Raw genomic sequence first — 27010 nt, forward strand, 5'->3', positions numbered from 1 at the left:
AATTACGCACTGCTGGACATTAACACGGTTCTGCTCTGTAGAATGACTGGAGCTGAGCGATTCCCGCCAGAAACTCCCTCCTTAAAACAGCTGCATCGTTTTGCTCAGGGTATTAATTTATACCAGTACCGGAATAGAGAGCGATGTTTGTAACAGGGAATTGATATTCGAGTTACTCACTGAACAGGACCAAAATGGCAAATTTGGTCGGACTTCACAATAAGAAATTGTATTCGAAGAAATAATGCTTATCTTCACAAATTTATCCAGTAAAATCGGGCATTCGCTGTTCAGAGTGCTTCTCTTGTATCATTGATGAGGCGATTGATAGTTGATTGAGACACCGAAAATACATTTTATAAACTAAATGTTACCTATCAAAACTCGAAAAGAAAACAAGCCCAATTTTAAACAAAACTGTATTTGTATTCCCAGTGTATGTCGTAGACGACCTTACTTCATTCACCTTGACAAAACCTGGTACTGTGTCGCCGCTTTATGAACATATTTCCTCTTTTTGCTGCAGCTGGAAGTCAGGGGGGTGGATTGGTAACTGCACGACTGTGCCGGTTGTGCCGTCTCGCACGATTTGGAATGTGGTTGGCGGTTCGCTCGGGAAGTGCACGCTCTCAAGTATGCCTAGCTTGCCGTTGGCAACACCCTTTGCGGTGCCGATGTTTTGAGTCACCTGGACTGGCATGCCCGCAATCAAGTCCAAGTACAGTGCCATACGCATTCACAAAAACTCGATTCTACATCTCGACTTTAGTTACTGTGGCTAAAGAAACTTGCAGCGGCTGCGCGCTCTTTTTTTCTTGCATGTATGTACTTATTCAGATCAAGTGCTTTTCAATGGCATTCTGTCGTGAAATAGAGTGTAAATCGCCGCGCCATCTGCAATTTTCAATTTTTCTTGACCGACTGACCAAATCCGTGATTTGCTCGCGGGACCTCCTGTTAATTTATGTATGGCGAATGTGATAGACCTTTAATAATTCCCCATACCTCCAATAGTGCCCCCTCCATCCACCCAAGTATCTGTTTTGCAAAATACAGCTAAATCTAGGCTTAAAAATTATACTTTCCTAACCCCAACACCTAGTCGTAGAATGGTGAAAACTTCCTCGGGCGGTTCACATTGCTCCATCCACAACTTGGTCATTGTTTTGCGACTTGTGGGAGATTCCAAGAACAGAAATGTTTGCATCTTATCGATATGTTCCTTCAAGGTGCAGCAGCATTACCACGTCATCACCAGATATTATATGTTACAACAAGGCAAGCATCCCGCCGTCCCAGTAGGTGTCGTGAGCCAATACTCCTTCACGTAGTAGAACCAGTGGTGAAAAGCTGGGGTCTCATTCAGTTTCGGACCTGCTTTATGAAGATGGTGGTTTTGCACCTGTGTGTGGAAAGGCGGCGTCATGTCATAGATTTAGGTTTCTACAAGGACGGTATACGCGCAGCGCTCCCAGCTGTAGGTCTGGGAAGTCAGTTTTGGGAGGATCCTAGTCAGGCTATCTCCCATGTAGATTCCAAGTCGCCCGAGCGGCGGAATCTACAGCCCGACGCGATTCCAGCCCCGACATCTCCACCAATCGTCGGTAGCACCGATTCGCAAGACGTGAGTTTCGATGGGGCGCGGAGGTAGCAGAGGCTGCCTTAACCGATCGGTCGCGCTTCGTGAATTCCATGGATGTGCTGGAAGATACGTCTGCCGTTTAGGTCGGAGTGGGTCGCTCTGTGGCGGAGCCCCGTCTATCGGATGCAACAAGGACCAGTGGCGCGCCTCGGTGGACACACCAGCGTGACGAATTAACACCTGACGCGACAGCTGCGTCAATGCGTATACGCGCTGCGCTATCAGAACAGCCTGACCTGCTTCAACAGTACGCTCGCCGGATCAGCGTGGTGGGACAGGAAGCCAAATGGACCCGATACTCAAGTATCTCTGACATACTGGCGGGGGACGAGACACCGGCCTGGTCAGACCGTCAGCACACCTTTCGCCCTCGACACGGCAGCAGGATTCCCACGACCTCATCTGTGCCGACGATCACCAAGGTAAGCTCCCTGAATCATTTGTTGACCACGCCCGTGCCTCCCGTGCCACAAGATTTGCTCCGCACCTGGCCATATCAATCCGTCTGTACGCCTTTCCCTTTGGCATCTGTGGGCTATCCGATCTCCACTTCCGTTGGGTTGACCGCAGTACCCAGATCAGCCTCGCCAGCTTAATCCAGCTCAGCTCAAGGAAACATTCGGTCGGAATGAGCTGCCCCGCTGCCCTGGCGTCTTCTCATGCCGATCAGAAGGCAGCAGTAAGCGTACTAGGCACCTACAGCGACGAAATCTATTCGACTGTGGCGCGGCTAAACGCACGCGGACAACCAGTCCAACAAAGCGCTAAATGGTGGACACCTCAAGAGGCTACTCGCAGGTTACGAGCACCAGAATCTGGTGCTAGAGACAATACGTTATGGGGTTCAACATACATTTCGAACGGATCGGAGCGGGTCGGTCTGTCCTAAAGGAGGTGGGGTTGATAAAGACAACTATAAACGTGCTCTCGAAATGGAGAGCGCACCATTGCGCAGTATCCGGGACGAGCAGGGCAACGGCACCTATCTTGTACTAGATGACGATGTCGTCGACGCGTGGCCTGGGCTCCACATTAGCTCCTTCGGTTGTGTCCCGATAGCGATTACGGACCCTCGCCTTAAAGTACGATATATACATGACCTATCATTCCGGACCATCCGTGAGCGACGCATCCAACCCCGATGATCCCCCGCAGCTGACGTACGATCCTGTTGGAGCACTAGCAGCACGTCGGATTGAATTGATCAAGAGCAAGAAACCTCGAGCGGGCGTGAAGCTGAAGCGTGGCGACGTCAAAACGACTTTAGCCACCTTCACGGTCATCCACGGGTATGTCCAAGAATTCCTGGCCCCTCTTCGCAAACAGGGAGTAGTAAAGATAGCCTTGGCGCTGCCGTTTGGGTGGACATGATCCTTAGCCCACTACGGCGCCTTCGGTGGAGCAATTACTGTCTTGGTGCGTCGCGAGAGTCCACCTACGCGTGTATTCGGTAACCGAAATAAGGACCAATTCTTTGGCTACCCATGGGTTGATGACCACGTGATCGTCGAGGAAGACCGCACTGACCACCTCAAGCTCTGCAAAGTAGCGCTACGTCTTGCCATACTCGCGATATTAGGACCGAGATCAATCAACGGTAGCAAATTCACGCCATGGGCAACGTCGTGCCGGGCATTGGGCCTCGACTGGGATACAGCGCGCCGAACCGTTTCTATGCCTCCTGCCAATATCGCCAAAGCTCTACTGCGCGTTCGCGGCCTGCGAACATCAAGATCGGTATCACGGACGAGCTTTAGCTACTTATTAGGCTCACTCCGGCATGTCTACAGCCGCATTCGAATAGGTGCCCTTTATCCAACGCCTCGCTGCTTTTCATCGGCGCACACCTCAATAGGGTACGACTACACTGTCAGGTGATGCACTGCTTAGCGTCTTATGAATCAAGCACATTCTGGTACATGGGGTACCGTATTTCGGTCATCTACACGATCCCGAGGTACATATCTACGTGGATTCAAGTAACCCGGGTTGGGTACCATCCACCCGGCTGCCAAGGAGGTTTTACGCGTCCAGTTCGACCAGGCTGAGCGTTATATGATCGCGGCGAACAAGCTCTCCATCAGCGCGCGGAAACAGCTCTTGGCGATATTCGCCGTGCTATACTGGGGGGGGGGCGTCGCGGGTCGACAAGTGCATCTATCCTCTCCCATGTTCGCTTTTGGACTGATAGCAGTGCGGCTGTATCATGGTGCAACGCACTGCACACCCGCGAACCACAGACTCAGACGCTTAACCTTGTTATTGAGGCGGTCGAATCGCGATGAAGATTGAGAGTATTCGCTGCACACCTTCCGGGTGAACTCAACCACAGCAGCTTGCTCACAGTCTCGGCTATACCGTATGGCCCGTATTTGGTCGGGGCGCCGCCACAGGTGAGCTTACTGGAACTTTTGCGGCTGTGGAAGCTAAACGAAGGCCTTACCAGTGAATTGAAAATAGCTAGATAATTTGATTAATGATATGCTTCTGAAATTGATTTATAAACTGAAGAAGTGTAAAGTTGTACAGAGGTTTCTGTTTATAAATACGTTTAAGTACGGAAAGGTACTTACTTAGTATTTACAGTGCGCGTCGTAATTATAGCCGCACCTGAAAAATAGAGCTCTTGCGCCGGAAACTGAGACGTCGGCTTGAAGCCAGGACGCAAAATCTGGTTTGAGGTCAGGTCAGAATTATAGCCGCACTTGCAGGCTCTACATGCAAACGGCTCTAGTAACCCGTCTTAGTTCCTTTTAACAGCCGCGTCGCTTCCAGCCGCTTTGGGATGCTTCGCACTAGCTTCTTAACATACTCAGGATCAATGCGAGACCACTTTAACTTGATCTGTCGGATCAAGTCGGCAGGCTTGTCAAATTGGCGTCCGTTGGCGTACACCCGGCGAGCTAGAAGCCCCTACACGTTCTCTATGATGTTCAGATTGGGGCTTTTGGCAGGCCACGCTATTGGTTCGATGTTATGGGTGGCTAGGAAGCCCTTGGTGAACCTCGAGGCATGTATGGACGCGTTATCATGTTGGAAAATGGGGGTCAAATTGCCCAACTTTGACCCCAGTTCTCTTAGGCATGGAAGCATGCCGGAGGTCAGCGTCTCGGTGTACTTGACAGAGTCCTGCTTCCCCTTGAGGAAGACCAGCTCGGTGTTGCCATGCCAGCTCACCCCCGCCCAAATCATGACGCTTCCTCCGCTTCGACATGAGTTTGGGCGCTGCTCGCAGGTCGTGTCAGTAGAATCTAAACCCATCAAGGCCATCTAGGTTAAACTTCTTCTCATCCGTGAACAGCACGCGTCTCCATAAGACCTTTTTACTGGCGTAACGCTCCGCAAATGCTACCCTAGCCTTCTTATGATGCGGCTTGATGGCAGGGGTAAGTTTTCTCTTCGCGTACGTGACGTAGTGGTTGCTACGTAGTACGCGGAGTACCGTAGACTTGCTTGGTGTCGATGGGAGCAGTCCTGCGATCTCTTGGGCGGACAGGTTTCGAACAATTGCCAGTCGAATGACGCGCCTGGCCTCCCGGCCAACTATTTTTGGCTTTCTTCCTGTCCTCTTCGTCAGCGAGGACGCCTTCCCGCGCTTCAAGTAGCTCCTTATTGCCTTCTCGTCGCGTCCTAAGAGCCTGTCGATCTCTCGGTTGCTTTTCCCGCCTCTGAAGTGCTCGTTTATCATCATTCACTCCTCCTCGGTTAGCTGCTTGCCTCATGGCATCGTTTCTGGCTTCCCTGTGAATCTAAGAATAGGTTCTAAAAGGTCTTTCACAAGGCTGTCCACAGGTCTCATTTATTACATTTAAAAGCCAATCATTTTTGTTTATTATTTCACTGAATTTTAAATTACCAAGTGCGGCTATAATTCTGACCCGACCTCAAACCAGATTTTGCCTCCTGGCTCCAAGCCGACTTAGTCGTTTTCAACCTCGCTTGCTGCACAAGTCTTCTATCCCTTGAAGACGGCCTCCGAGCCCTTCGATTGCAGGCAGGTCTCATTTTGCGGCGCAAGAGCTCTATTTTTTAGGTGCGGCTATAATTACGACGCGCGCTGTACATAGAACAGTTGGTTTTTCGATTTAGGTTACTTTATAATTTCTACTTCTTTGTGAAAATGCACATCCAAATCAATTATCTTGTTTTCACTAGACAGTACACAAAAGAGGTACACACGCCCAGATAATGATGCAAGCGAGCTGGTTGCGCCGTAAAACAGCGCAGCCAACTCGCACAAATTTGTAGGTCTTGACTTCCCTGTATGAATTGCGATATTTATTTTATTTTCTGCGGTGAAGCTGTTGTTTTTCTTAACTCACCTTTCACTCTGGACCAACCTTGGCTCTTATCATGAGCCCAGCAAAACTCGTTGTCATATTATTTTGTATTGCCATTACAATACGGTTTACTTGGAAAACATACTGTATTGGAAGCACAGCCAGGGGCTAAATAGTGTCGTAATCTCGGCGCTCTCTTAAATAACTAGCCTGCGTCAGTATTTTGCCCTCTAGAAATAGGATAATATATAATTTAGTATCTCTCAAGCCATGGACAGACAAACAGACAGAGTGACAGACAGGCAGACAGACCAACAGACGCACTTTCAGACCGGCGGACGGACATTCATTTCGGTAGCTGGATCCGGTTGTCGAAGCCTGATAGCCGTTCCCGTAGTCGCTACTAGTATTTCTTTCTCCTTCAGGCGCTGACACCCCCCCCCCCCCCAAGTCGGTGGTGGCAAAATCAAAACACGACGCTGCCACGGTCTTGCTGTGCCATCGTCATCCTGGCCGCGACTGTATTGACACAAAGCTAGCAACGTCGTCCGCCCTGACCAACTCAGAAAAGGTGGTCAGCCCAAAGATGTCATTTAATAGCGCCGACCGCCGTCCTTGCTGTCGGCCTGCGCAACGACGTCTCTAGAAAAAGACGGTGAAGTGCAACACGCTGTATCGAAACCGCGAGTCGGTCGCCCTGATCAACGCAAAGAAAGTGACCAGCTACTACAAGCAGAGGTCGGAAAAAAAATTATCCGTAACAAATCAGCGGGAAATTTCTGTAAAACATACATTTTTTTTCTTAGAGCAATACAGTGCAAAATACAACCAGTAACTGCAAAATTGTTATTCCGGAAGCCGGGAGTAACCGGTTAAAATAGACCTAGAATAGGTATGACCGCTTAATGCTAGTATCGAAAGGCCGTAACGCACCGGGCACGCAAGTTAACTTTCATTCCGAGTCTCTTATTTTTTTACTCTACCTAATTCTACACACACGCGCACGGCTCTACGATGAACAAGAATATTGCTGCTTACTTCTTCGAGAGCCTAGTAACGGGCTATTTTGCTGTAATTTGTGCGACATGGTGCGCAAGCGAGTCCCAAATCTAGGCTACAGCAACCTGATTGGGTATCTGATGGCGCGGAACGACGACTGTCGGGATCTCTACAGCTTGGCAACTGTTTCCTAGTCTCTGAGCGACTATGGTTTCGTGTCTGACACTACCAGCGCTAGATTCCAGTGGATGCGTTGAAGCGCGGCCTGAAATCTACCTGTCACGAAGGTGGACAACGAGCTGACGCATGTAATGTCAAACTGGATGTTAATCTCTTCCAAGACAATGAAAAGGCTGATGGAGTGTCTAGCAATCAAGGTGCCTCCCTGGAAAAGGAGATGGCCAGATGGTTGGGCTGATGTATGACTGATGGCCACATGCCTCTCTTCACTATTTCGAGATTCTTGCTGTCTACGAAGTGAACGGTAAGCGCCGGCAACCTTCTACTCGGCGAATCACCACTTGAGGAGGGTAGACAAGACGCGGATGCTCACATCCTACTACTGAGAAACATTCTCGGTGTGTACAACGACAAAAATCAAGATGGCGCCCTTTCTCGTCGCTGATAAATGCTCGACCAACAGAGCCATTGCTTCAAAGCTGGACATACCGCTTCGCGGATGCGCTAGCCATAGATTTAATCTGGCAGTCAATATGACTTGGATACGGTGGGGCGCGCAGGAGTTACAGCGCCAGCGATAACATCAAAACGCAGCCAGCTACGCTATCTTGTAAATGCCATAAGCGCATTTTCGCCTGTATCTCAGCAATATTAGCATATTCCTAGTAATGATCAGCATGAAGATGATGAGTGATTCGTGCCAGTGAAGTAGTCGACGTCATCCTTTCCTCTTAGACTCTTCCGGGGCTGACGTAGCGGTGGTCACTACTGAGACCGGTAGAGGGTTTCAGTGTCCACCCAGCGTCATGTCGGATTTGAGCTCGAGGCCATGGGATGGTCATTCGCTAACACTCTGGAACTCTCTAACCTGTTCATGGTCGCAGATACCCCCCCCCCCCCACCACCACCACCACCTCACTACGAAACATTTATTCCAGCTCATGGCCTTGCTCCCTCGTGGACTCCTCGCGATGGTAGTACCTCATCCCATGGCGATAGTGGTGCAAATTCTGCATTCGGCTTCGTGCCTTGGTTTGGTTATCAGCAGCCCGACCTCAAGTCCAGTCCTTCTGACTGGCTTTCTTCGCTGTTCACTGCTGGTCCAGCGGGCCGCAAACGGCAGAGATTTAACAAGATACATTCGATCCAAGCTGCTGGTATCATCACCTCTATGCCAACTGTGATCCACAGATCACGCGCTCCCAAGGCCCCGTGCTGCCCGGCACGCTGAGCCTCTGGGCTCTCCAGAACCCGCGAGCCTGTCACACTCAAAATACCCCAATGGCATTTGGAAAGCCTTGATGCGAGAAAAGTCCACCGCCACGTCATTGCTGCGCTGCTGGGCTTCTTTTTTCTGCTAAGGATCGCTGAATACCAAAAGGTGAAAGGTACTAGACGTGTGTACGCATTGCAAGTGGGAGACGTCAAGATCTGTGACAAACATAAGAAGATTACAAGCACTGCGCATCTGGTGACATCGCTTAAGATTTGTTATAGGGGCAGCAAGAACCACTAAAGTGGGAATAGTACGACACGAAACAAAAGCGGCCCGGCTACAAAATGATATGTCCAGTCCGTGCTGGACTAGCTCTGCTACATCACGCAGACCGTGATCGGAATTTCCAACAAACGTCAGCTGCGTCTAGTGGCCGCCGGTGAGCTCCTATCCGCAGACAGGATGGCGAAGGTACTGCGACGAGCAGTAATTTGACGATAAAGCGTGTCACTCTTTGAGAAGCGGCTGTACAACGGCGCTGCTGTCTGCTGGTGTCGATTGCACGTCGGTTATGTTTCACGGACGATGGAGGTCAGATACTTTTCAGCGACACACGCGCTACGACCGTCAATCGTCAGAGTATCTGGTTATACGTATGGCGAGGAGCGTACCAGAGCGCGTTCCTGGCCGAGGATCCGCTGTAGCTAAGGGGGGGCTCACGCCTCATGGCGTGCTTCAGCGGAGCTCTCATTGCCAAGGCTAATAACAGCTTCACTGGTTTGCCCCAAACTTACTGCCTGTAATGGGCCCAACTCCAACTACATAAGTAGATAGTAAGTTATTACATAAGTAGGTAAAATGGCACACGGGTAGCGTGTGCCAAGGTGTCATCATCTGATTGGTTCATAGTGAGGAGCCAGACTAACTTATTAACCAATCAGGTATAGACATGTGTTTGGGTGGTTCACATGAGGCCAGGGGTAGCCGCCCTGGTCCTAAATAAATCAGAGTTGAATTTGACACAAACCTAAGACTTGGTTTTACTATTGCGAGCTTCCTGCACACTATAGTGTAAGCTAGTGACGGTATCTTTTACCCTGTTACACTGTCTGTCTGTTATGCATTGTAATATGTGCATGTTGATGTAGGTGACCGAGATGAAAACCAAACATCTTATAAAAGGTCGTTGGAAATGTGTACTGCTTCGACGTTTTAGCCCAGATTGAAAGTTCTGGATACTCTGAGTCAGATTTTTCAAACCTAATACCTTCTGAAAACTTTGGAGGAGTACTGTCAGTTCGTCCGCACTGCTTGTATTCAGCAGCAGGTAGTAGCCTATCGATCACAGTCACAATACACTACGCGAAACGGCGTGCGGGATGACTACGAATAACGCAAATTGGATGTCGAATAATACGTCCTAAACGAGCTCTGATGTTCTATTTGCCCTAAACTTATTCGTACTTAGCGCTGTTTTTAGGGCAAAAACAGTAACGTTACGACATTTTAGGAGCCGTTTAGAGAATACCGAAGAATGAGGGGTGGCACCGGATAAACGCCACGGTACTTGCGTGAGCGTAACATTTGTTCAACACTTAAATTACATTGTAGTACATTGCCCCGGTACCGGTACGAGCGGTATCACAATACAGCCTGTACTGTACAGAGCGGAAAGTTTTCCGCAGCTGTAGAGCTGGGCATCACAGTTTTTTCCGTATTTTTGGGCGAAAGTTACGGAGACCTATACTAGCTTCCGAGCCAAAGCTATGCGACATGGCTACATTTATACTTCCTTTATGTATGGTAGAGGTGAACATTTCCTCTTCTTTGCGGGATCTCCTGTTAATAGATGCATTGTGAATTCCGGTTAAATTTGCCGATGCTGGCCTATTCTCAGGCCTGGGTTGAATCTCCCAAAACAAATTTTTAAGCTATTTGGAAATCGACAGACACAGTTTTGGATGGTACTCGGATACTCCATCTAAGTCCGATGTCGTACTTAATGTGAGCAATATTGAGATCAAGTGTTTAAGACGATTGGATCGGTTTTTGGGTCTATATGGCTCGGCTCATTCAATCAACTCATCTCGAAAACTTCGACTAGAGCCCACAATACTTACAAAAGTTCAACGTCGTTATTATCAATTCCGTGCCGTTTTACCCAATCTGGGTCTCTAGCGAAGTCGCCGCACTACCCGTCTTTTGGCCATAATTAGATCTAAGTTTTGCCTTTATCCTATCCCGTCACACTCGCATTCCTACCATCATCTAGCTAGCGTGCTAGCGGCAAGTTCTGTGTCGCGTGGCCGGGTGAGGCATTCACAGCCGCTTCGCTCCAGCTCTACACGAGCCCATCTCCTAGTGGAATCACGTAAGAGGCTTCTACTTGTACGTGAGAGTGTTGCTGTTGAAAATTGCAGCTGATCTCATTTTGTTGCAGCTCGCACAAGGTTCCAGCCTCAACAGGTGGATTATGTCGCTTTGACCCTGAGCACGATCGTATTTGAGCCCAACAACATGAGAACAATGTAATTGTTCACCCCGGTGTCGATGAGTGTAAGTGAATGGGTGGAGTGCATACAGGAGTAATTTATCAGAGTAGTGGCTGATCTACCAACCTGCCATGGCAGCCGCAGTACCAAAGCAGCATGCGCATCCGACAACTGTATTTCACTGCCTATATAGTTAATATCATCTTGGATACACGAAGAAGGAGCTAGCCATATCTTACAACAAGGCCGGCAGAACCATTGCAAACTAGATTCAAGTGTACGAAGAGACGGATACATTTCAGAGAGCTAAGACACAAAAAGACAAGAAATTCACAAAAGATCATAGGCCGTGGTTTTATGACTACTATCAGTCGAAACCCCTCTCATATCTTGACGAAGTACAATATACTTCTAAGAAGGCACACATCATCTCAACATCAAAGTCATTGGTAAAAACAATCCCACGACTTTGGATTGACGTGGAAGTCATAGAAAGAAGGGCAACGCACATTAAAGAGATGAACATTCTTTCGGTTTGCGGATGAGCTGAGTCGAATCGACTGGAATATTCAAGTTTGGTTTTACTAGTTGACGTTGCGCTCGATAATTGGAGAATGATACGAAAACGAGGCAATTCTCTCCGAGCAATTAAAGTCGCTATCCATATGGATGTTCAACGGAAGCCTTGCTTGTGTGTCCTAGCCTTCATTGGTGTACATAGTATGGTTGATAACGACGACATCGATGGTACTTTCGATCGATTATACTTTGTGAGTTATTGCAGTGATTTTATCTACTCTACTAAAGAAACGCTCGCCAGTATCCAGGCTCTATCTCTGTTTAAATTCTTGTTGGAGCTGAAATTCACCGTCATCCTGGAATTGTTCATTATCTGAGAAGCGTTAATGTCCTTCATATCTTCTCATCGATTTACTGCCCATTTTTCAGCCCAATACAATGCATGTTTGCGTATGCAAAGAGGTCTTTCCAGTGAAGCTATGATAAATATGGTGGTCGTAATCAGGTGCCGCTCGTGGTGCGGATCTTCAGTCAGCTCGAGTCATTTAAGATGACTGGTGTCTATAAGCATTGTTGATGGATGGCGCAAGGTCTTTTTAATCCTGTTTCTCAGGCTTCTAAAGAGACGAGACTCGATTTATATAATGAAGCACACACTGACGAAGAGCTCACTGAAGATAAATTAGAATTCAGGGTAAGAGAAAATGAATACACGTATTTAGCTACGCCGTCTTTGATACTAAGTACATATTTTTTCGTAGTCAACATCCGGTATGTTTCCATTTGCTGCAATGGGTCGATCACATTATGGGGTGGGCGTATGCCACGAAGAAATCACTCGATAATCCTTGCGGGTATTGTGACTACGGTTTTTTTTGCATTAATGCGTCTTCCCATCGCTTCCCAATCTTCTCATGTTTGTCGATTATCAGCACCCTCTGCATCCACACAGTCAAGCACTAAATTTCAAACCACCGTATTACGGCTCAGATTCCGCTCAAAGTGCTACATCATGACTTTATCTATTGCGACACCGTACTCATATACATGTACTAGCAACTTTACAGGTTCTCCACGCATTGAGATGCTATCCTGCTACTGTGAGATGATACTTGCTACAGTCTGCCAGTGTCCAGTGCCAGACGTCATTGCCACAGCCCAAGACACTGACAGTGCCAAAACTACATAGCGTAGGTGCCATAGGTGCAAATTTGTAGGGCAGTAGGCGTATAGCAATAGGAGTAAGGTGTATGACACGTGAGCGCCGGGCAAAGTACCACGACAGGCCCATGGAAATCTGATGCTTGCTACCTCTCACTCGATGTGTGCACAGCACAGCAAAAGCAGCTGTGAGTGAGAGCTGCCAAGCACAAGAACATCCGCGCCACGCAAAGTTAGGTACCTGCTACCACGTCTACTTCTTCTATGGCAAGTCCAGTTTCTTTGTAACCCGCTTTTACCGTCTCCTCACTTAACTCCGCCCACGCACGCTCGATCCAGCTGTTCGTGCGCATGCTCATATAGGCCGCTATAGAATGCTTTTATAACTGCAGAGATATCATCACACTGTTTCCATGCATCCAGGACCGCCAGCTTTTCCGCTGCTGTGGTGGCGGTGTGCCTGCGTGTTAGTTGCATCCCGTGGATTGGGAAATGTCAGGTGCCTAGCCCATACTTGTGCTGTCATTAACAAGTGGAGGATTTCGATAAAGTGATTCGATTGGCTATAATTGAATATCAGAAGTAAGTGATCGTCAGTAAAAAGCGGAGGAAGCCGGTATTTAGCAAAGATAAGTGTTTTACCATCACCATCACCTGCAACGCAGCTGCAACCGCCACCAATGTCGTCCTTCACACAGATCTGGGTATCTTCCGCACGCAGCTCGCACGTAAGCGCTTTACCGGCCGGTACGCCGGGATGCAGTACGACTGCATAGACATACGTAGGATTGTATGTCTGGTATTGTAGGCGTGCGCTAGAAGACTGATATCTCACTTGTTGTGATGTAGAAGCGGCTCTAGCACTAGCCGCGTTTTCCTCCGTGCTGCCTTCGATCGTCGCGAGTGTGTGAGCCTTTTAAACGAGCCGTAGTATCGTATAGAAAATATTAACAAGTGGAGGTCCGTCCATTTTTGCCGGGGGACTCAAATGGCAAAAATTTGGAGTTGAACTCACAATTATTACAAGTTTCAACACCGTTTTTAATAACGCTAGTAATGCAGTGACGTCACAAATTGCCGATTTTGAGGCTCAAACTATGCAGATCTCTTCACGAACAGTGCTCGAAAAAAATAGACCGATTTTTCAAAATGGTCAGCTGATTTCCTAATATTTGGGGCTTCGATCTGAACTTTCAGTTACGTATGACCGGCAAGTCGATCAATAAAGGGACTTCATTCTTCTGACAGTTAATTCTCCGCCGCGGATCAGAGTCGACACTCAGCAAAGCCCCCAGGAGCTGTCTGTTAGACAGAGGTTATACTGTGAGAATGTAGAAGTGATATTTGCTCTGTTAACCATCTTCCTGTGGCAGCCACCCGTGCCACCTCTCCTGTGCGTCCGTATAATCGGCGGCCGAACCGGTCTTTCATACCGGCTTGAACCGCAGCTGCTCCAGCCGCACGGTTCAAATCCAACACTTCTCCTCGGTCGTCGCACTCTCGGCAGAACTCGTCACTTCAGCTTGAAGATCTCCCGCAGTTCCGCAATCCTCGGCGCCGGTAACGCCTTCGTGAGAAGATCCGCCATCATCAGGCGTGACTCCACGTACTCGGGCTTCACTATCCCTTTCCTTGCAAAATCACAGATGAACTTCACGCGTATGTCCACGTGCTTCGCACTCGCCATGCTCTCCTCGGATTCTAGCTGCTTAATCGCCGCCTGGTTGTCCATCCTCATGGGCACTGGCTCCACTACCCGGAAACCCAGCTCACGCACCAGCTCCCGAAGTCCCAGCAGCTCGCGCCCCACCTGCGACGCTGATGTGAGCTCGGCCTACATCGTGGAGAGCGACACGCCGGTCTGCTTCTTGCAGATCCACTGCACCACAGCCCCGTCCATCGTCACGACTCCTCCAGTCATCGACTTCCTGTCGCTCTTGTCGGCGGCGAAGTCTGCGTCGCTCCAGCTCTCCAAAGCCATCACGTCGTCCTTCCTCGTCGGCGCCTGCATGATCAGCTTGACGCTCTTCGTCCCCTTCAAGTACCTTGCGACCCTCTTGGCCAGCTTCCAATCACTCGTGGTCGGCTGGTGCGTCCTCCTCGTGGCCTTATGCACAGCGAAACTAATGTCGGGTCTCGTGCACCGTGCTATCCAAAACAAACTTCCCACGAGCGACTGGAAACGGCGGATCGTTGGCTCACCCGGCGCACCCACCTTGGTCAACAGCTGCGGCTCGTCTACCTCCGCCTCGTTGTGCTCATCACCAACAGGAACCCGCACACTGTTCGCGTTTGCCAGCCCATGCTGCTCCAGCAGCTCCTCGATCGTCGCCTGCTGGTCCAGCGAGTACCCCTAGCTGCTGTCCAGCTCCACGCGCATCCCCAAGAATTTTCTCACCTCGCCCAAGTCTTTCACGGACAACACGCTCATGGAGCAGAAGAAATCGTCCACCAGACTCGGCTTGGACGCGGTGACCAGGAGATCATCCACGCCCACGCCCACGAGCGTCATCTCGCCGTCCTCTCGCTTGTAGTATAGGCACATGTCCGTCACGCACCGTGTGAACCCCGCCTCCTCCAGCTTCGCGTGCAGGGGTTGACTCCACAGCCTGCCTGCTTGGCGTAGGCCGTACAGCGACTTCCTCAAGCGCAGCGCCAGCTTACCTTTGACGCTCACTCCGAGCCTGCGCATCACCTCATCTCCGATCACCATTCCCTGTGGGATCTCCAGGTAGATCTCGAGATGCTGCTCCTTGTCGGCCTTCACGTACGCGTTGGGGATGTCCCCGTGCCTCGCCGGCACGCCCCAGCGACGAGCAAAAACCAGGATGACCCTCACCGTGCTCAGTTCCATGACCGCCGCGAACGTGAGCCCGAAGTCCACGTCAAAGATCTGCTCGTTGCCGGACGCAACGACCTGGCCTTGAACCTTTCTATGGCTCCGTCTGCATCAGTCTTGGTCTTGAATACCCACTTAGTGTGCAGTACGTGGCTGCCGATCGGTGGCACCACCACGACCCACACGCCGTTCGCCTCCAGCGCTCTGAGCTCCTCTGCGATTGCAACCAGCCATTTCCTCCAGAGCTTGCTCCTCTTTGCCTGTCGGTAGTCCTTCGGGTCGGGCTCCCGCACGCTGTTCACCACGTCCGCGGTCTGTTCCACCCGATCCTCATCTTCGCCTCCACTCGCCACCGCCTCAGCGGCTTCCGCGTAGCGAGCGCGTCTGATGCCTATCCTGCGTCCAGCGAGATTTCTTCCCGCGACGCTTCGCCTTTTCCTTCGTCTTTGTCCTCGAAGTGTCTGTCTCCAAAGCGCCCGTGCCCTCCGACTCCTCGGAGTCCTCCAGATGCACGCGCTTCAATTGTTCGTTCTGCACGTCTGACAACGTCTCGACGTTGCTCACATGCTGCGTCACTACGACTACCTTATCCTTCGGGAGATACACCCGGTAGCCTTTAATCTCGTCGTTCTTTCCCACGATCATGCCCGCCTTGCCCCTTTCACCCAGGGACTTGTTCTTTGCGTCCACGTGCACCGTACAGGGCGACCCGAAAACCACGATGTCACTCAAATCCGGTGTGTTCTTCGTGAGCATCTGCAGTGGCGACTTCGATCCCGGGTTAGCCTTCGTCGGGCTCCTGTTTAGGATATAGGCTGCATATTCCGCAGCAATCCCCCAGAAACTAAGCGGAAGGCCACAGGCGAACACCATGCTCCGCACCATATTCATAACGGTGCGGTGCATTCGTTCCGCCTTGTCGTTACTAGCCTGGTTTCGCGGCTCGCTAATCTGCCGCCTGATTCCAGTATCCTTGTAGAAGAGATCCAGGGTCTTGTATTCCCCACCACCGTCCGTCCTCAACACGTGTATACGGCAGTTGAACTGCCGCTCAAAGTACGCCATGAAATGCTTAAACTTCTGTGCCGCGACGTCCTTAGTCTTCGCCAAGAAGACCCTGCAGTAGTTGGTGCGATGATCAACAAAGTTGACCATGTAACGGTTCCCTAGTCGATCTCTCGGAGTCATCGGCCCCTTCAGGTCGGAGCAGATGACTCCTCCGATCACGTCAATGGGCGAGTTTGCCCCGGTGTCCTTGCGCGACTGCTTCTTCTTGGTCTGTTTGCCCTGGGCACAAGCCAAGCAGTTCGCCCTCACCTCGTCCGTGAGTGCAATCCCGGATGCCGGGTCCTTGGCCATCTTAATGATCGTGTCGTAGTTCAGATGCCCTAACCTACGGTGGAAATGCATGAGCGGCCCGGTCTGCACGTCCCTGCCGACATCCGCCTCAACTTCCGCCAACACCGACACTAACACGTTGGCCTTCCGCCCCCATGACTCTAGACTCCATTGCACGCACGGTGAGAACGTTGTTTGTCTTCTCGACGTCAAACACCGCCGGCCCGCCGTTGATGCCGGCTACCACGCGGTGCTTCCCTCGGTACGCGAGTCCGTACCCCTTCGCCTCCAACAACCCGTACGATATGATGTTCCTTTCCAAGTTTTCCGCGTACTGCACGTTCAGCAGCCGCACTTTGGTCATCTTCCCCATCGCCGTGGTTACGAGCATTACGCTCCCGCGCTTAGTTATTTTTAGCGCTCCTCCGTCCGCTGCCACGCATTGACTTTCGTAGTCTTCCGCGTCTTCCAGCAGCTCCGGATCATTCACCAGATGACGGCTGGATCCACTGTCCAGGATCCAGTCCTCCGGCTCTGTGGCCGACTCCTCGACCGTGAGCACGAAGTCAGCGACCGTGCCTTCGCCCCACCTCTTCTTCTTGTTCGGACAGGCCGCCCGCAAATGGCCAGATTTACCACACTTGTAGCACTTGCGGCCGTCCTTCTCGTCCTCGTGCACATCGTTGACCACGTCTCGCCCCAGTTGCTTGCCTCGCAGCTCGATCTCCGTCGACTGGGCGAAGTGCGCCAGCTCTTCCTCTTGGCGCAGGTAGTCCGTGCGTGCCAAGTTCAGCCTGGTCAGCATCGACACTCGCATGTTCGGATCCGCGTAGTGCACGATGTTGTCTAGGACCAGGTTGTCCGCATCGCCGCACGCCTCGCTAACTGCCACGAGGTATAGGTAGTGCTCTGTCTAGCTTCTCTTAGAGCTCTTCGGTGCCGTGAACATCTTCATGCTCTGCGCGGGTGTGATCTTCGTGGCGAAGGTGTGCAGCATCCGCTGCATCGCATGCTCGAGCGTCGGCTGTTCTTCCCACCAGCCTTCAACCTGCTGGTTGTAGTACCTCTCGGCCATTCCGCTAAGATGGTGACCGAGGATGTCAACCTTGACGTCCTCGGTCCACTGGAACCCACTAGCACGCTCGGCGAACTGTATCTGGCGCACAAAGCGCTTGCCCCACGCCAGGAAACCGCTCCCTAGCCCATGGTACAGCTCCTTTCCGTCGAACAGCCGGATCCTCAGCTTCCTCTGCCGGGTGTCAGGTACCCCAGCGAATCCCGGTCCTGGCGACGGTGGCGGTGGCGCTCGATACGCTTGCGGCGGCACATAGTGCTGCGGCAGCGCCGGCTGTGGCGCCTGAGCCATCTCGATGTTCGCTGCTGCATCTCGGTACTCACGTTGCTTCATTCCGAAGTGCGTGGCCGGCGAGACGGCAAGCAACGTGCGCCGCGGTGGCGTCTGGTTCAGGGCCTGCCTGTCCATGGCTCTACCCAGGCCCAGCGACGACCCGAAAACGCTGCTCTCTCGACCCTTGCGCTCTTTCTCCTCCTGTCGCTCCTGCGACTCCTCCAGGCGTCCCATGCGCACTGCGAGGTCCTTGAGTAGGTCTAGTAGCTTGTCCTGCGTTCCTTTCGGTTCGTAGTCCGCCTTCTTGACTTCATCATCTTCGCCGTACTGGCTGCCTGCCCTTTCGCGACTAGGCTCTGCTTCCGGCTTGCCTTGGACTTCGTCCGTGGCAACAGTATGAACCATTGGACCCATAACCTGTTAGACAGAGGTTATACTGTGAGAATGTAGAAGTGATATTTGCTCTGTTAACCATCTTCCTGTGGCAGCCACCCGTGCCACCTCTCCTGTGCGTCCGTATAGTCGGCGGCCGAACCGGTCTTTTCTACCGCCTTTAACCGCAGCTGCTCCAGCCGCACGGTCCAAATCCAACACTTGTCTGATCTTGCACTACGGCACTTTCACCATGTACGGTACCAGTGAGCTACATGTTGCGAATACGTAGCCTGTAAAAAGTCTGCATTTTCAGCCAATCATCGGTACTCTTTCGTCCGCCCACCCTTTAGTAAAACCAGTCAAGAAAATACCGTGGGTGTCACCGTTTTTCGGCGCTGTTCTAGGACTCCGTGCCCATGGCAACAGGTACCGACACGTTCCCTACACGCAGCGGCGTCTTGTGGCCGGCGCTGAACGATGAAGAGCTGTCCAGCGCTTCCTCTTCCTCTTCGACGCCGGCCACCTCTACCTCTACCGTCACTTCGACGCACCAGCGGCTGCTACTGCCCAGCACGAGCAATGCGCAACTTAACGAGCTAGCAGCACTGCTGACTTCTACTGCAGCAACTTCAGGCGCCCAACAGACTTTCCTGGACGATTTACTTCGCGATGATGGCGATAGTCACCATCATACGCAGACGCAGACTTTTCAGCTGCACGAAGACGTCGCAGTATCCAGTGCAATGACAGACGTGGGTGTGCTGAATGACGCAGCGTTCTTTTCGCTTGGAGAGGAGACACACACCGCCACAACGTACTCGTCGTCGTCGTCAGCTGGCTCACCCTCCGCTTCTTCCACCCCCTCCAGACTATTGCAGCTAGAAACCAACTACGAGAGGAAGAAGAAACGCGCGAAAATCAATCGGAAAGATCTGAATTCGAGGTTCCAGGAGCTCATGGACATTTTGCACTTAAAAGAAGACCGCAAGCTGAACCGAGCCAAGATCCTAGAGAAGGCCATCGAACATATTGAGAAGCTGACAGCACAGCTGAATGCTCTCAAAGCAGGGCAACATCAGCAGCACCACAACTCCATCCGGAAGACTGCCATTCCGCTGCACCATCCTCAGCTTCATACACTAGCAACGGGACAGCACACTCTCCGCGGTGGAGCTCCACTGCTGCCTTATAACCCTTCGCAGAGCCATCCGTGGACTGCTGGGGCTATTGGAACTAGTCTCCCTTTACCACAGATGATGTGGATGCCGTGTCCGGTTGTCCCGTCCACTGCAATGTCCCGGAAACGTGCTGCTCCTGGCCGAACGACGGACACTTCTCGGGAACGTGGACGAGCTGGAAGCGTGGAGAGTCAAGCTACAACGATTTCAGAGCCAGTTTCAAACGCGGAAGTCACCGAAGTTGCTGCTGTTTCTACTCAGTCGTCTGTCTTTGAGTGGAGCGCACGGGAAATCCCGACGCTTTTGTCGTTCTGCGACGCGTGGACTTTAGTGGCCGTGATGGGTACATCTCGAGAATTGCAGCGTGCAGCACGAAGCGACAAGCTGTGGGCAGATCTTTGTCGCTCTAGGTGGCGAATCTCCGCACAGATTGCGGTTCCTCAGCCGTTCGAGCAGTGGCGGACGTTCCATGACTCTAACCGGCTTCCTGACTGCTCTAACTTTACGGTACGTGGTACGCAGGTTTTAATATTCATCTAACGTTGTCATTGTTTTATTAGCGTAGCGGACAGTTGTTTGCTGTAGGTCGAGAGAAGGGTGTTAGCGTGTGGGGTTTGCTTTCTCATCGCTCCAATGGACACACGACGAGGACGGTCTTGGTGAACGGCAAGGCTACAGTCATGCAAGTCGTGGAGCTCTTCGTCGTGGTGCAAAACACGAGTCGCTCTCGAGTCCACGTGACGGACTGCATCTCGATATCGACGCTGGACAATGACGCGAACGTGTCGTTCCAGCCTTTCACCGCGACGTCGGGGGCACATTTGATGCCAACGGTGGTGGCAGCTAACTCGGAGCCACGTGTGACGAAGGACTTGGCTACAGTCGCACTACAACACGGAGATCTGTGCGTGCTGAGTGTGTTTATGGCATGTCCCGGACTCGAGTTGGAGGAGCAGTTCTTGCAGAGGTACGGGTGTCGGAGTTATGGTGGGTTACATTATTGGTTACATTTCATTTGTGTATGGAACAGAACACGCTGGCTGGACGTGCAGGTTCAACTGGCCTCGAGAGAGGAGACTTTGGAGCGTGTGGAGTGTGTCAACATTCGCGCCGCTTGCACCTGAGAGAAGGCGACACTGACAGCTCGTCAGAGTTAGTGTACCCCCCACGACGATTGGACTCAAGCTATACTTCTTGTTTGTAGTGGCTCATGTGACGCAAGGCTCACCTTCCCGTACCCCTGCTAGCAGCAGGGCTACATGTATCCCCACGGCGTGGACAGCAACCAAAACCCGCTCCCCATCCCGTGCATCACATCCTTCGCCTCCCAAGTTGGCAAATCACTGCTATCTACTGCTGGATTTCCTTGCTGGAGAGCGCTCGAAATCAACTCTTAAGCTGACCCTTGCCACCATGCTGCCACTAAACAGAGGTAATACATGACCTTCATTGTCCAACTTTGTGTAACCCATCGTAACCCCGAAACGACCATCACTCATCATCTAAAGTTGCACTAATGTTGCTCAATCCAACTGCAAAAGCTCCCCTCCAAATCCGCATCCGCTAAGACGAAGACGCTCCTTCCTCTCGGCTCGCCATGGGTATCCCACGCTTCTACCGGTACATGTCGGAGCGGTATCCGCTACTGAACCAACCTATCTCGGATGTGTCGCTGTTGCCTGAGTTCGACGCCTTCTACCTCGATATGAACGGCATCGTACACAACTGTACGCACTCGGACGCGGCAGATGACGCGCTCAACTCGCTGTCTTTAGAGGGCCAACTGCACGGCATCTTCACGTATCTAGATCGCCTCATCACGCACATCATCAAGCCCAAGAAGCTCGTGTACATCGCCATCGACGGCGTCGCCCCACGTGCAAAGCTCAACCAGCAGCGTTCGCGTCGATTCCGCGCCGGTCTGGACCGTCAACAAGCCATGGACAAGGAGAGACACATGCAGATCAAGCTACAGGACGAGAAAGACGGCCACAAGGCGAAATCGGTGGCCAGTAAGTTCGATTCCAACTGTATCACGCCTGGTACCGAGTTTTTGAGTAAACTTTCGCAGCATTTAGTGTATTTTGTGCGACAAAAGATGAAATCGGACCCTCTGTGGGCCAGACTCGAGGTCTTCTTTAGTGGCAGTGAAGTGCCTGGCGAAGGGGAGCACAAGATCGTCGAGTTTATCCGCCATAGGAAGATGACGGACGACTACGAGGCCAATCTGCGCCACTGTATGTACGGCAGTGACGCAGATCTGATGCTGCTAGGGCTGATGACCCACGAGCCACACTTTACACTCGTGAGAGAGACGGTAGTGTGGGGCAGTCACCATAAGAAGGTCGCAGCCAAGCAGATCGAGGAGCAGCAGTGGCAACTGGTGCATCTGAGTCTCTTCCGAGAGTATCTGATGATGGAGATGAGGGTCCAGTCGCCACTGGATGGCGAACGCATGCTGGATGACTTTATTCTGCTGACTTTCTTGCTTGGAAACGACTTTATCCCTCACAGTCCGACGCTGGAGATCAGTGAAGACGCCATCCCGTTGCTATTGAAGGTCTATCGAGAGCTTCTGGAGACTCATCAGGGCAGTTATCTGACGCTGAACGGGAAGATCACGAACGTCAAGTTGCTACAGGAATTGTTCCATGTTATTGGCAACCAAGAAGAGGAGATCCTGATCAATCGCGCTATGGAGGAGCAGAGACGTTCCGGACGACGTGGTGGACGTCAGCAGTCCAAGCAACATGATGTGGACGCGACAGAGGTCCAGAAAGCCATCATGGCCTTACGAGACGATGACGACGATGCTCCGCCTCCTTTACTAGACGATGAAGACGAAGAAGAGGCTGAACGGGCACTGCTAGAAGCTCTGGATGGCCCCGAGGAAACGAAAATGTCGCTTGAACTCGAACGCAGTGATCGTGAGGTCCTCATGCTGGCTGGAAGCGAGAGTTTCCAAGAGACCAAGTGGAATTATTACGCGAGAAAGTACGGCATCCAGCGAGGCAATGGAGATGCAGGTAATAAGGATCTGGAGCAAGTCAAGAAGGCGTACATGGAGGCATTGGTCTGGTGTCTGGCCTACTATTTCCAAGGTCCCCAGTCGTGGGCGTGGTACTACCCCTATCACTACGCACCCATGGTCTCGGATCTTACAGATATCGAGGAGATGATTGGCAACGTGAAATTCGACGAAGATCCGTCGATCGCCGGTCCGTTGCTGCCGTTTGAGCAGTTGATGTCGAACTTACCAGCCTCAAGCTCCAACCTTGTACCGGAATCATACCGGTTTCTTATGGTATCGCCGGTGTCGCCGATCAAACATTTCTATCCAGAGACGTTCGCTATTGATATGGAAGGCAAGCGCAACGCGTGGGAAGGGGTGAATCTGCTGCCGTTTATTGATGTCGCACTGCTGAAGCAAGCTATAGCGCAGTTTTGTCCTGATTCCCAGCTTACTGAAGCCGAGAGACGACGCAATAAGCTGCAGCGCTTGCCTATTCGGATTGTCCGAGACTTGACAGTGTTGGACACGTTAAAGTCCACTTTACCTGGAGTTGTGGGCTTCCCGGACGTGCTCTACTGCAACACTCGCGTGGAAGAATACGGGCTGCCCTCTATCCCTGGTGGCGAGTTCAAGAGTAAACTGATGGATGGTGTCGTGTTACCGCTTGCTGGCTTCCCGTCACTGTACACTGTGACTTTGGAGAGCACGCGGATTGCTAGTGTTGGCTTGAACTGCTTCGGTATGAGCTCACGCAAGTCCAGTCTCATCCTTCAGCTGCCTGCTTCAGGCAAGTTGAATGACAACGACAACGCTACGGCTGACGAAATCAATCCGCGTGAACTGCTGGGTACGACAGTGTTAGCGAATTGGCCGAACCTTCACGAGGTGCTAGTGGTGGGTATCAGCACGTTATCCGGGGAATATCGTCTCAAGCAGTCCAGTCGCAAACACAACAACAACAGACGTACACAGAGCGAGGCTGTCTTCACGCCGTATGGAGCAGACGAGAAGAGTGCGTGGGCGTATTATGCACAGACAGAAGTGGTCAAGTTGCTCTCTGGTCGTGGCATCCCCGGCAGCGGAGGGATCGATCTCGGCAGGACTGGAATTACTAGTGTACTGCACGTCTTGCCGCTTCAAGGTATGGTGTCCAACCCTCTTACAGGTGCCATCGAGAAGAAGTTTGGAGAGACCGAAGCGCTCGTGCCAGCTCAGCTCACAGTTCGTGATCGTAAGCTGCTGGACGCGCGGTTCGAAGAGACTGAGACGCTGCCGTTGAACGAGCGCTTCCCTGTCGACTCGAAGGCGCTGATCACACGTGGCCAATGGCTCGGGTGTACTGCTATTGTGCGCTCTCAAGATGAAGAGCAGCACACTGTAACGGTCCATCTGAACACGATCGATCAGGAGCCTCCGTTCGGCTACGTTATCGTGCAGAAGATCACGGATCGGTACTTCCCCGGCTACTTGGTGGCTCAGAAGCTCGGTATCTCGGCCTCTACGTTGGGTTTGATCACTGGGAGTGTGATTATCAAGCCTCTTGGAGCTGATATTGGACTGAATATCCGTTATCGCAAGGAACTGCTACTTCCTGGCTACTGTAGACTCGTGAATCGCGACAATAGCAACGTCAACCCGAGCGATGATAGCAATGTGTGGAGAAAAGGTGACATTGTCAAGATTGTCGGAAGCAGTGGCAGTAATGGCAGTGGTGATGCACCGTCTGGCTCTTCTCCGACGAGAAATGGTAGCAATACGGCGTGGGAGTACACGGAGCGTGCAGTGCAGCTGATTGCGAACTTCCAAAAGGAGTTTCCGGAGGTAATTCGCAACCTGAGTCGACTACCGTTTGCTACGACATATCAAGGCAAGGATGTGTTTGGTATTGACGATGTGGGACGTGTAGAAGTGAAGGCAGAAGCCGTCAAGCAGTGGATTGAGCAGCAGCATCTGGGTGCTAGTGAACACTCGAAGCACATTCCCATTACGTCCGAGTACATTGCTCTTAATGCTGTCCGTGCCATGGAAGCTGCTGGAACGTTACGTGCGAAGGAGCGCGCCAAGGCTGCTGAGGAGCAACGTCGTGCTCCTGTTGTTGCAACAGTGACCGCTGCAGATCTGTTCCGTCCCAACCCGTTGGTGAACCAGGATCTAACAGGACAAGAAGTATCGCAGCGCTCGTCTGTGAACCGTGGAGCTCCGAATCTCGGCGACCGAGTGATCAATATCAGTGCGCGTGGCGTGCCGTTCGGTCATCGAGGTACTGTGGTGGCTACACATGTGAGTAGTAGATGTGTCGAGGTGCTGTTTGACGAGGGGTTTACGGGTGGCGAAGCGCTATACGGAACGACGAGTCTGGATCGCGGGAAGATCGTGGCTTGGAACAACTTGCTCTGTGTGTCGGTTCCTTCTGGAGCTAAGAAACAGAGCTACAATACTCGCTCAAGGCAAGGACAGAATGGAAATACTCAGAGCAATAGTACTCAACGACGCACGTCTAGTGGAGTGCCAGTCATCAGCACGAACACTCGTGTGGCCAAGAGACTTCTCAAGCCTAGTGATAAAGCTCCTGCTACAGCCCCGACCCCGTTGGTGCCTCCACCACCTCCAATTCCGAGTGCGATGCCGCCTCCGCCACCTCCCGAGAAGATCCAGCAGCTCATTCAAAAGTGGAGTTTTGACGGCGAAGTCGCTACTGAAGCGAGTGTACAGTCTACTGTAACACCGCAGCCAGAGAACGCGACTACAGAGGAGAAGCTCGCTCCATCTGTCGCAGCGTTTTTCTCTGCTGCTGAGACTGGAGCTGCTCCGGTGGACCCTTTGATGGGCTTGTTCCCTCACCAATACGCTAATAATTCTCCCTCTCTTTTAACGCCTCCACTACCGAATGGCGCCTCTACGTCGCAGTACACGCCAACGTACTACCCGACGCAACCTCCGATGCCAGGACAACAGCCGCATCTTTTCTTGATGCCTGACGGCTCGTATGCGCCGATGTACGCTCCGCCTCCAGGATCTTACGTGCCGCAGACACACGCTCCCGTGCCACCTAATGAAGAAGAATACCCTCCGCTTGGAGCTGCGTCTTCACTGAATGCTAAGAAACCCAAAGCAAAAGAGACGCCAGCGACTGGAAAGAAACACCACAACCGTGGGAAGAAGGCCGCGTCATTGAAAGAAGACGGTAATGCTGCCCAGAAGCAAGAGAACTCACACAAGAAGTGGGTGCCCAAGGGCGATGACATTAAGTCGCCACAGCTACTGCTCCCGTCTCAAGTCATGCGTCAGCAAAAGCCTCCACAGTAAAACGAGGTAGAACGGACTACCCAAGTCTGAGCGTGGGGCTGTGTTTGCAGTAGAGTACCGGTATGTTCAAAAATATACTACGTAAGCGGCTTAGGACATCAAGCTCGTCCTCAGAACAGGAATCGTCCACATGGCATCCTCGACCTGTGCCCCGAGCTCTCTCTGTCTTCATCACTTTCACATTTGCACTACCCGACTCCAAGATGGTGACCGGCAAAGCGATCGTATCGCTACAAGTGGCGACGATCGAACAGCTTCCTCGCGGAACGGCCTTTAATGCTGCACGAACGCCGGTCGCCAGGGATGTTCGAGCTGCCTCGTTCTCCAACGAGGCTGCAGATAGCGACGATACGTCGTTGGTTGTCTCTCCCAATAGTAAGACAGTCGACAGTACGGAGATGGCGAGACGGGCAGCTCGACGAGTCAGTGTGTGGAAGAAATCGGAGCAGGAACGGCGAGAAGAGGGAGAGCGCGCTCGACAAGCCAAGCAGGAGCAGGACAAGCGTCGACAGAATCACGCTGTACACGCCAAACAGCGACGTCGAGCGGAGATCTACGCGTTGAACGCGCTCTTGCGACAACTGCAGCAGGAGAAAATCGCGCGGTTTATTGCGGCCCAGACGCAGATTCAAGAAGCGCAAAAGGACCCAAGCTTGGCAAGCATGACGGCTGCTCTACTCCAGGTGGAGGCCGTGGGAGTCTAGAAAAATAAAAAGTCTAAATAATTCCAATAGAGGGCTCTCTTTTAGGATCGTTTGCAACCCTTCGCAACAATTTTGAGCGATTGAGCAATTGTTGCAAGTTTTGGCTCTGACAGACCCGGTTTAATTTTCAGCAAGATATTTACGAGTTGTTCATTGGAGAAGACATTCTCGGGAATGCTGACAGAAACTCTATCTCGCGATCAAGATTGCGCTTTCCACCACCAGATTTTTTAAGATCTCTCTACGCAGAAGACCGCGATACACTTAATTCTGAGTACAGTACAAGGAGGAGAGGGTTCATACACCCATATTACCGAAGGTCTACGATTTTGTGCACAACCTTTTCAGCTCCAATTCGGTCAAAGCGCAAGAAGGAATGGATGAAGTCCCAAGTGAATCTTACAGACCTTTTTGTAACCT

General features: G+C 51.7%; 4 protein-coding genes across 4 annotated transcripts; all 4 read left to right on the forward strand.

The window, feature by feature from the left end:
- Window positions 1–1381: 1381 nt before the first annotated feature.
- On the forward strand, window positions 1382–4256 carry PITG_17672 (uncharacterized protein; the record flags this gene model as incomplete). Its single annotated transcript, XM_002896478.1, has 5 exons — window positions 1382–1647; window positions 1991–2520; window positions 2829–2931; window positions 3447–3599; window positions 4247–4256. The coding sequence occupies 5 exons, from the start codon at window positions 1382–1384 to the stop codon at window positions 4254–4256; spliced, it is 1062 nt and encodes a 353-aa protein (XP_002896524.1).
- Window positions 4257–18770: 14514 nt separating this feature from the next.
- PITG_17673 (M96 mating-specific protein family) lies at window positions 18771–20847 on the forward strand (the record flags this gene model as incomplete). The annotated part of the gene is made up of 3 exons (XM_002896479.1): window positions 18771–20074; window positions 20128–20534; window positions 20598–20847. 3 exons carry the CDS (start codon window positions 18806–18808, stop codon window positions 20689–20691), a joined length of 1770 nt encoding a protein of 589 aa, XP_002896525.1.
- Window positions 20848–21164: 317 nt separating this feature from the next.
- PITG_17674 (5'-3' exoribonuclease 1, putative) lies at window positions 21165–25681 on the forward strand (the record flags this gene model as incomplete). The annotated part of the gene is made up of 2 exons (XM_002896480.1): window positions 21165–25564; window positions 25639–25681. 2 exons carry the CDS (start codon window positions 21165–21167, stop codon window positions 25679–25681), a joined length of 4443 nt encoding a protein of 1480 aa, XP_002896526.1.
- Window positions 25682–26071: 390 nt separating this feature from the next.
- PITG_17675 (bzip regulated hypothetical protein) lies at window positions 26072–26932 on the forward strand (the record flags this gene model as incomplete). Its single annotated transcript, XM_002896481.1, has 1 exon — window positions 26072–26932. One exon carries the CDS (start codon window positions 26090–26092, stop codon window positions 26588–26590), a length of 501 nt encoding a protein of 166 aa, XP_002896527.1.
- Window positions 26933–27010: the final 78 nt, after the last annotated feature.

The sequence above is a fragment of the Phytophthora infestans genome, genomic scaffold (genome assembly GCF_000142945.1).
Source record: "Phytophthora infestans T30-4 supercont1.59 genomic scaffold, whole genome shotgun sequence".
Classification (NCBI taxonomy): Eukaryota; Oomycota; class Peronosporomycetes; order Peronosporales; family Peronosporaceae; genus Phytophthora; species Phytophthora infestans.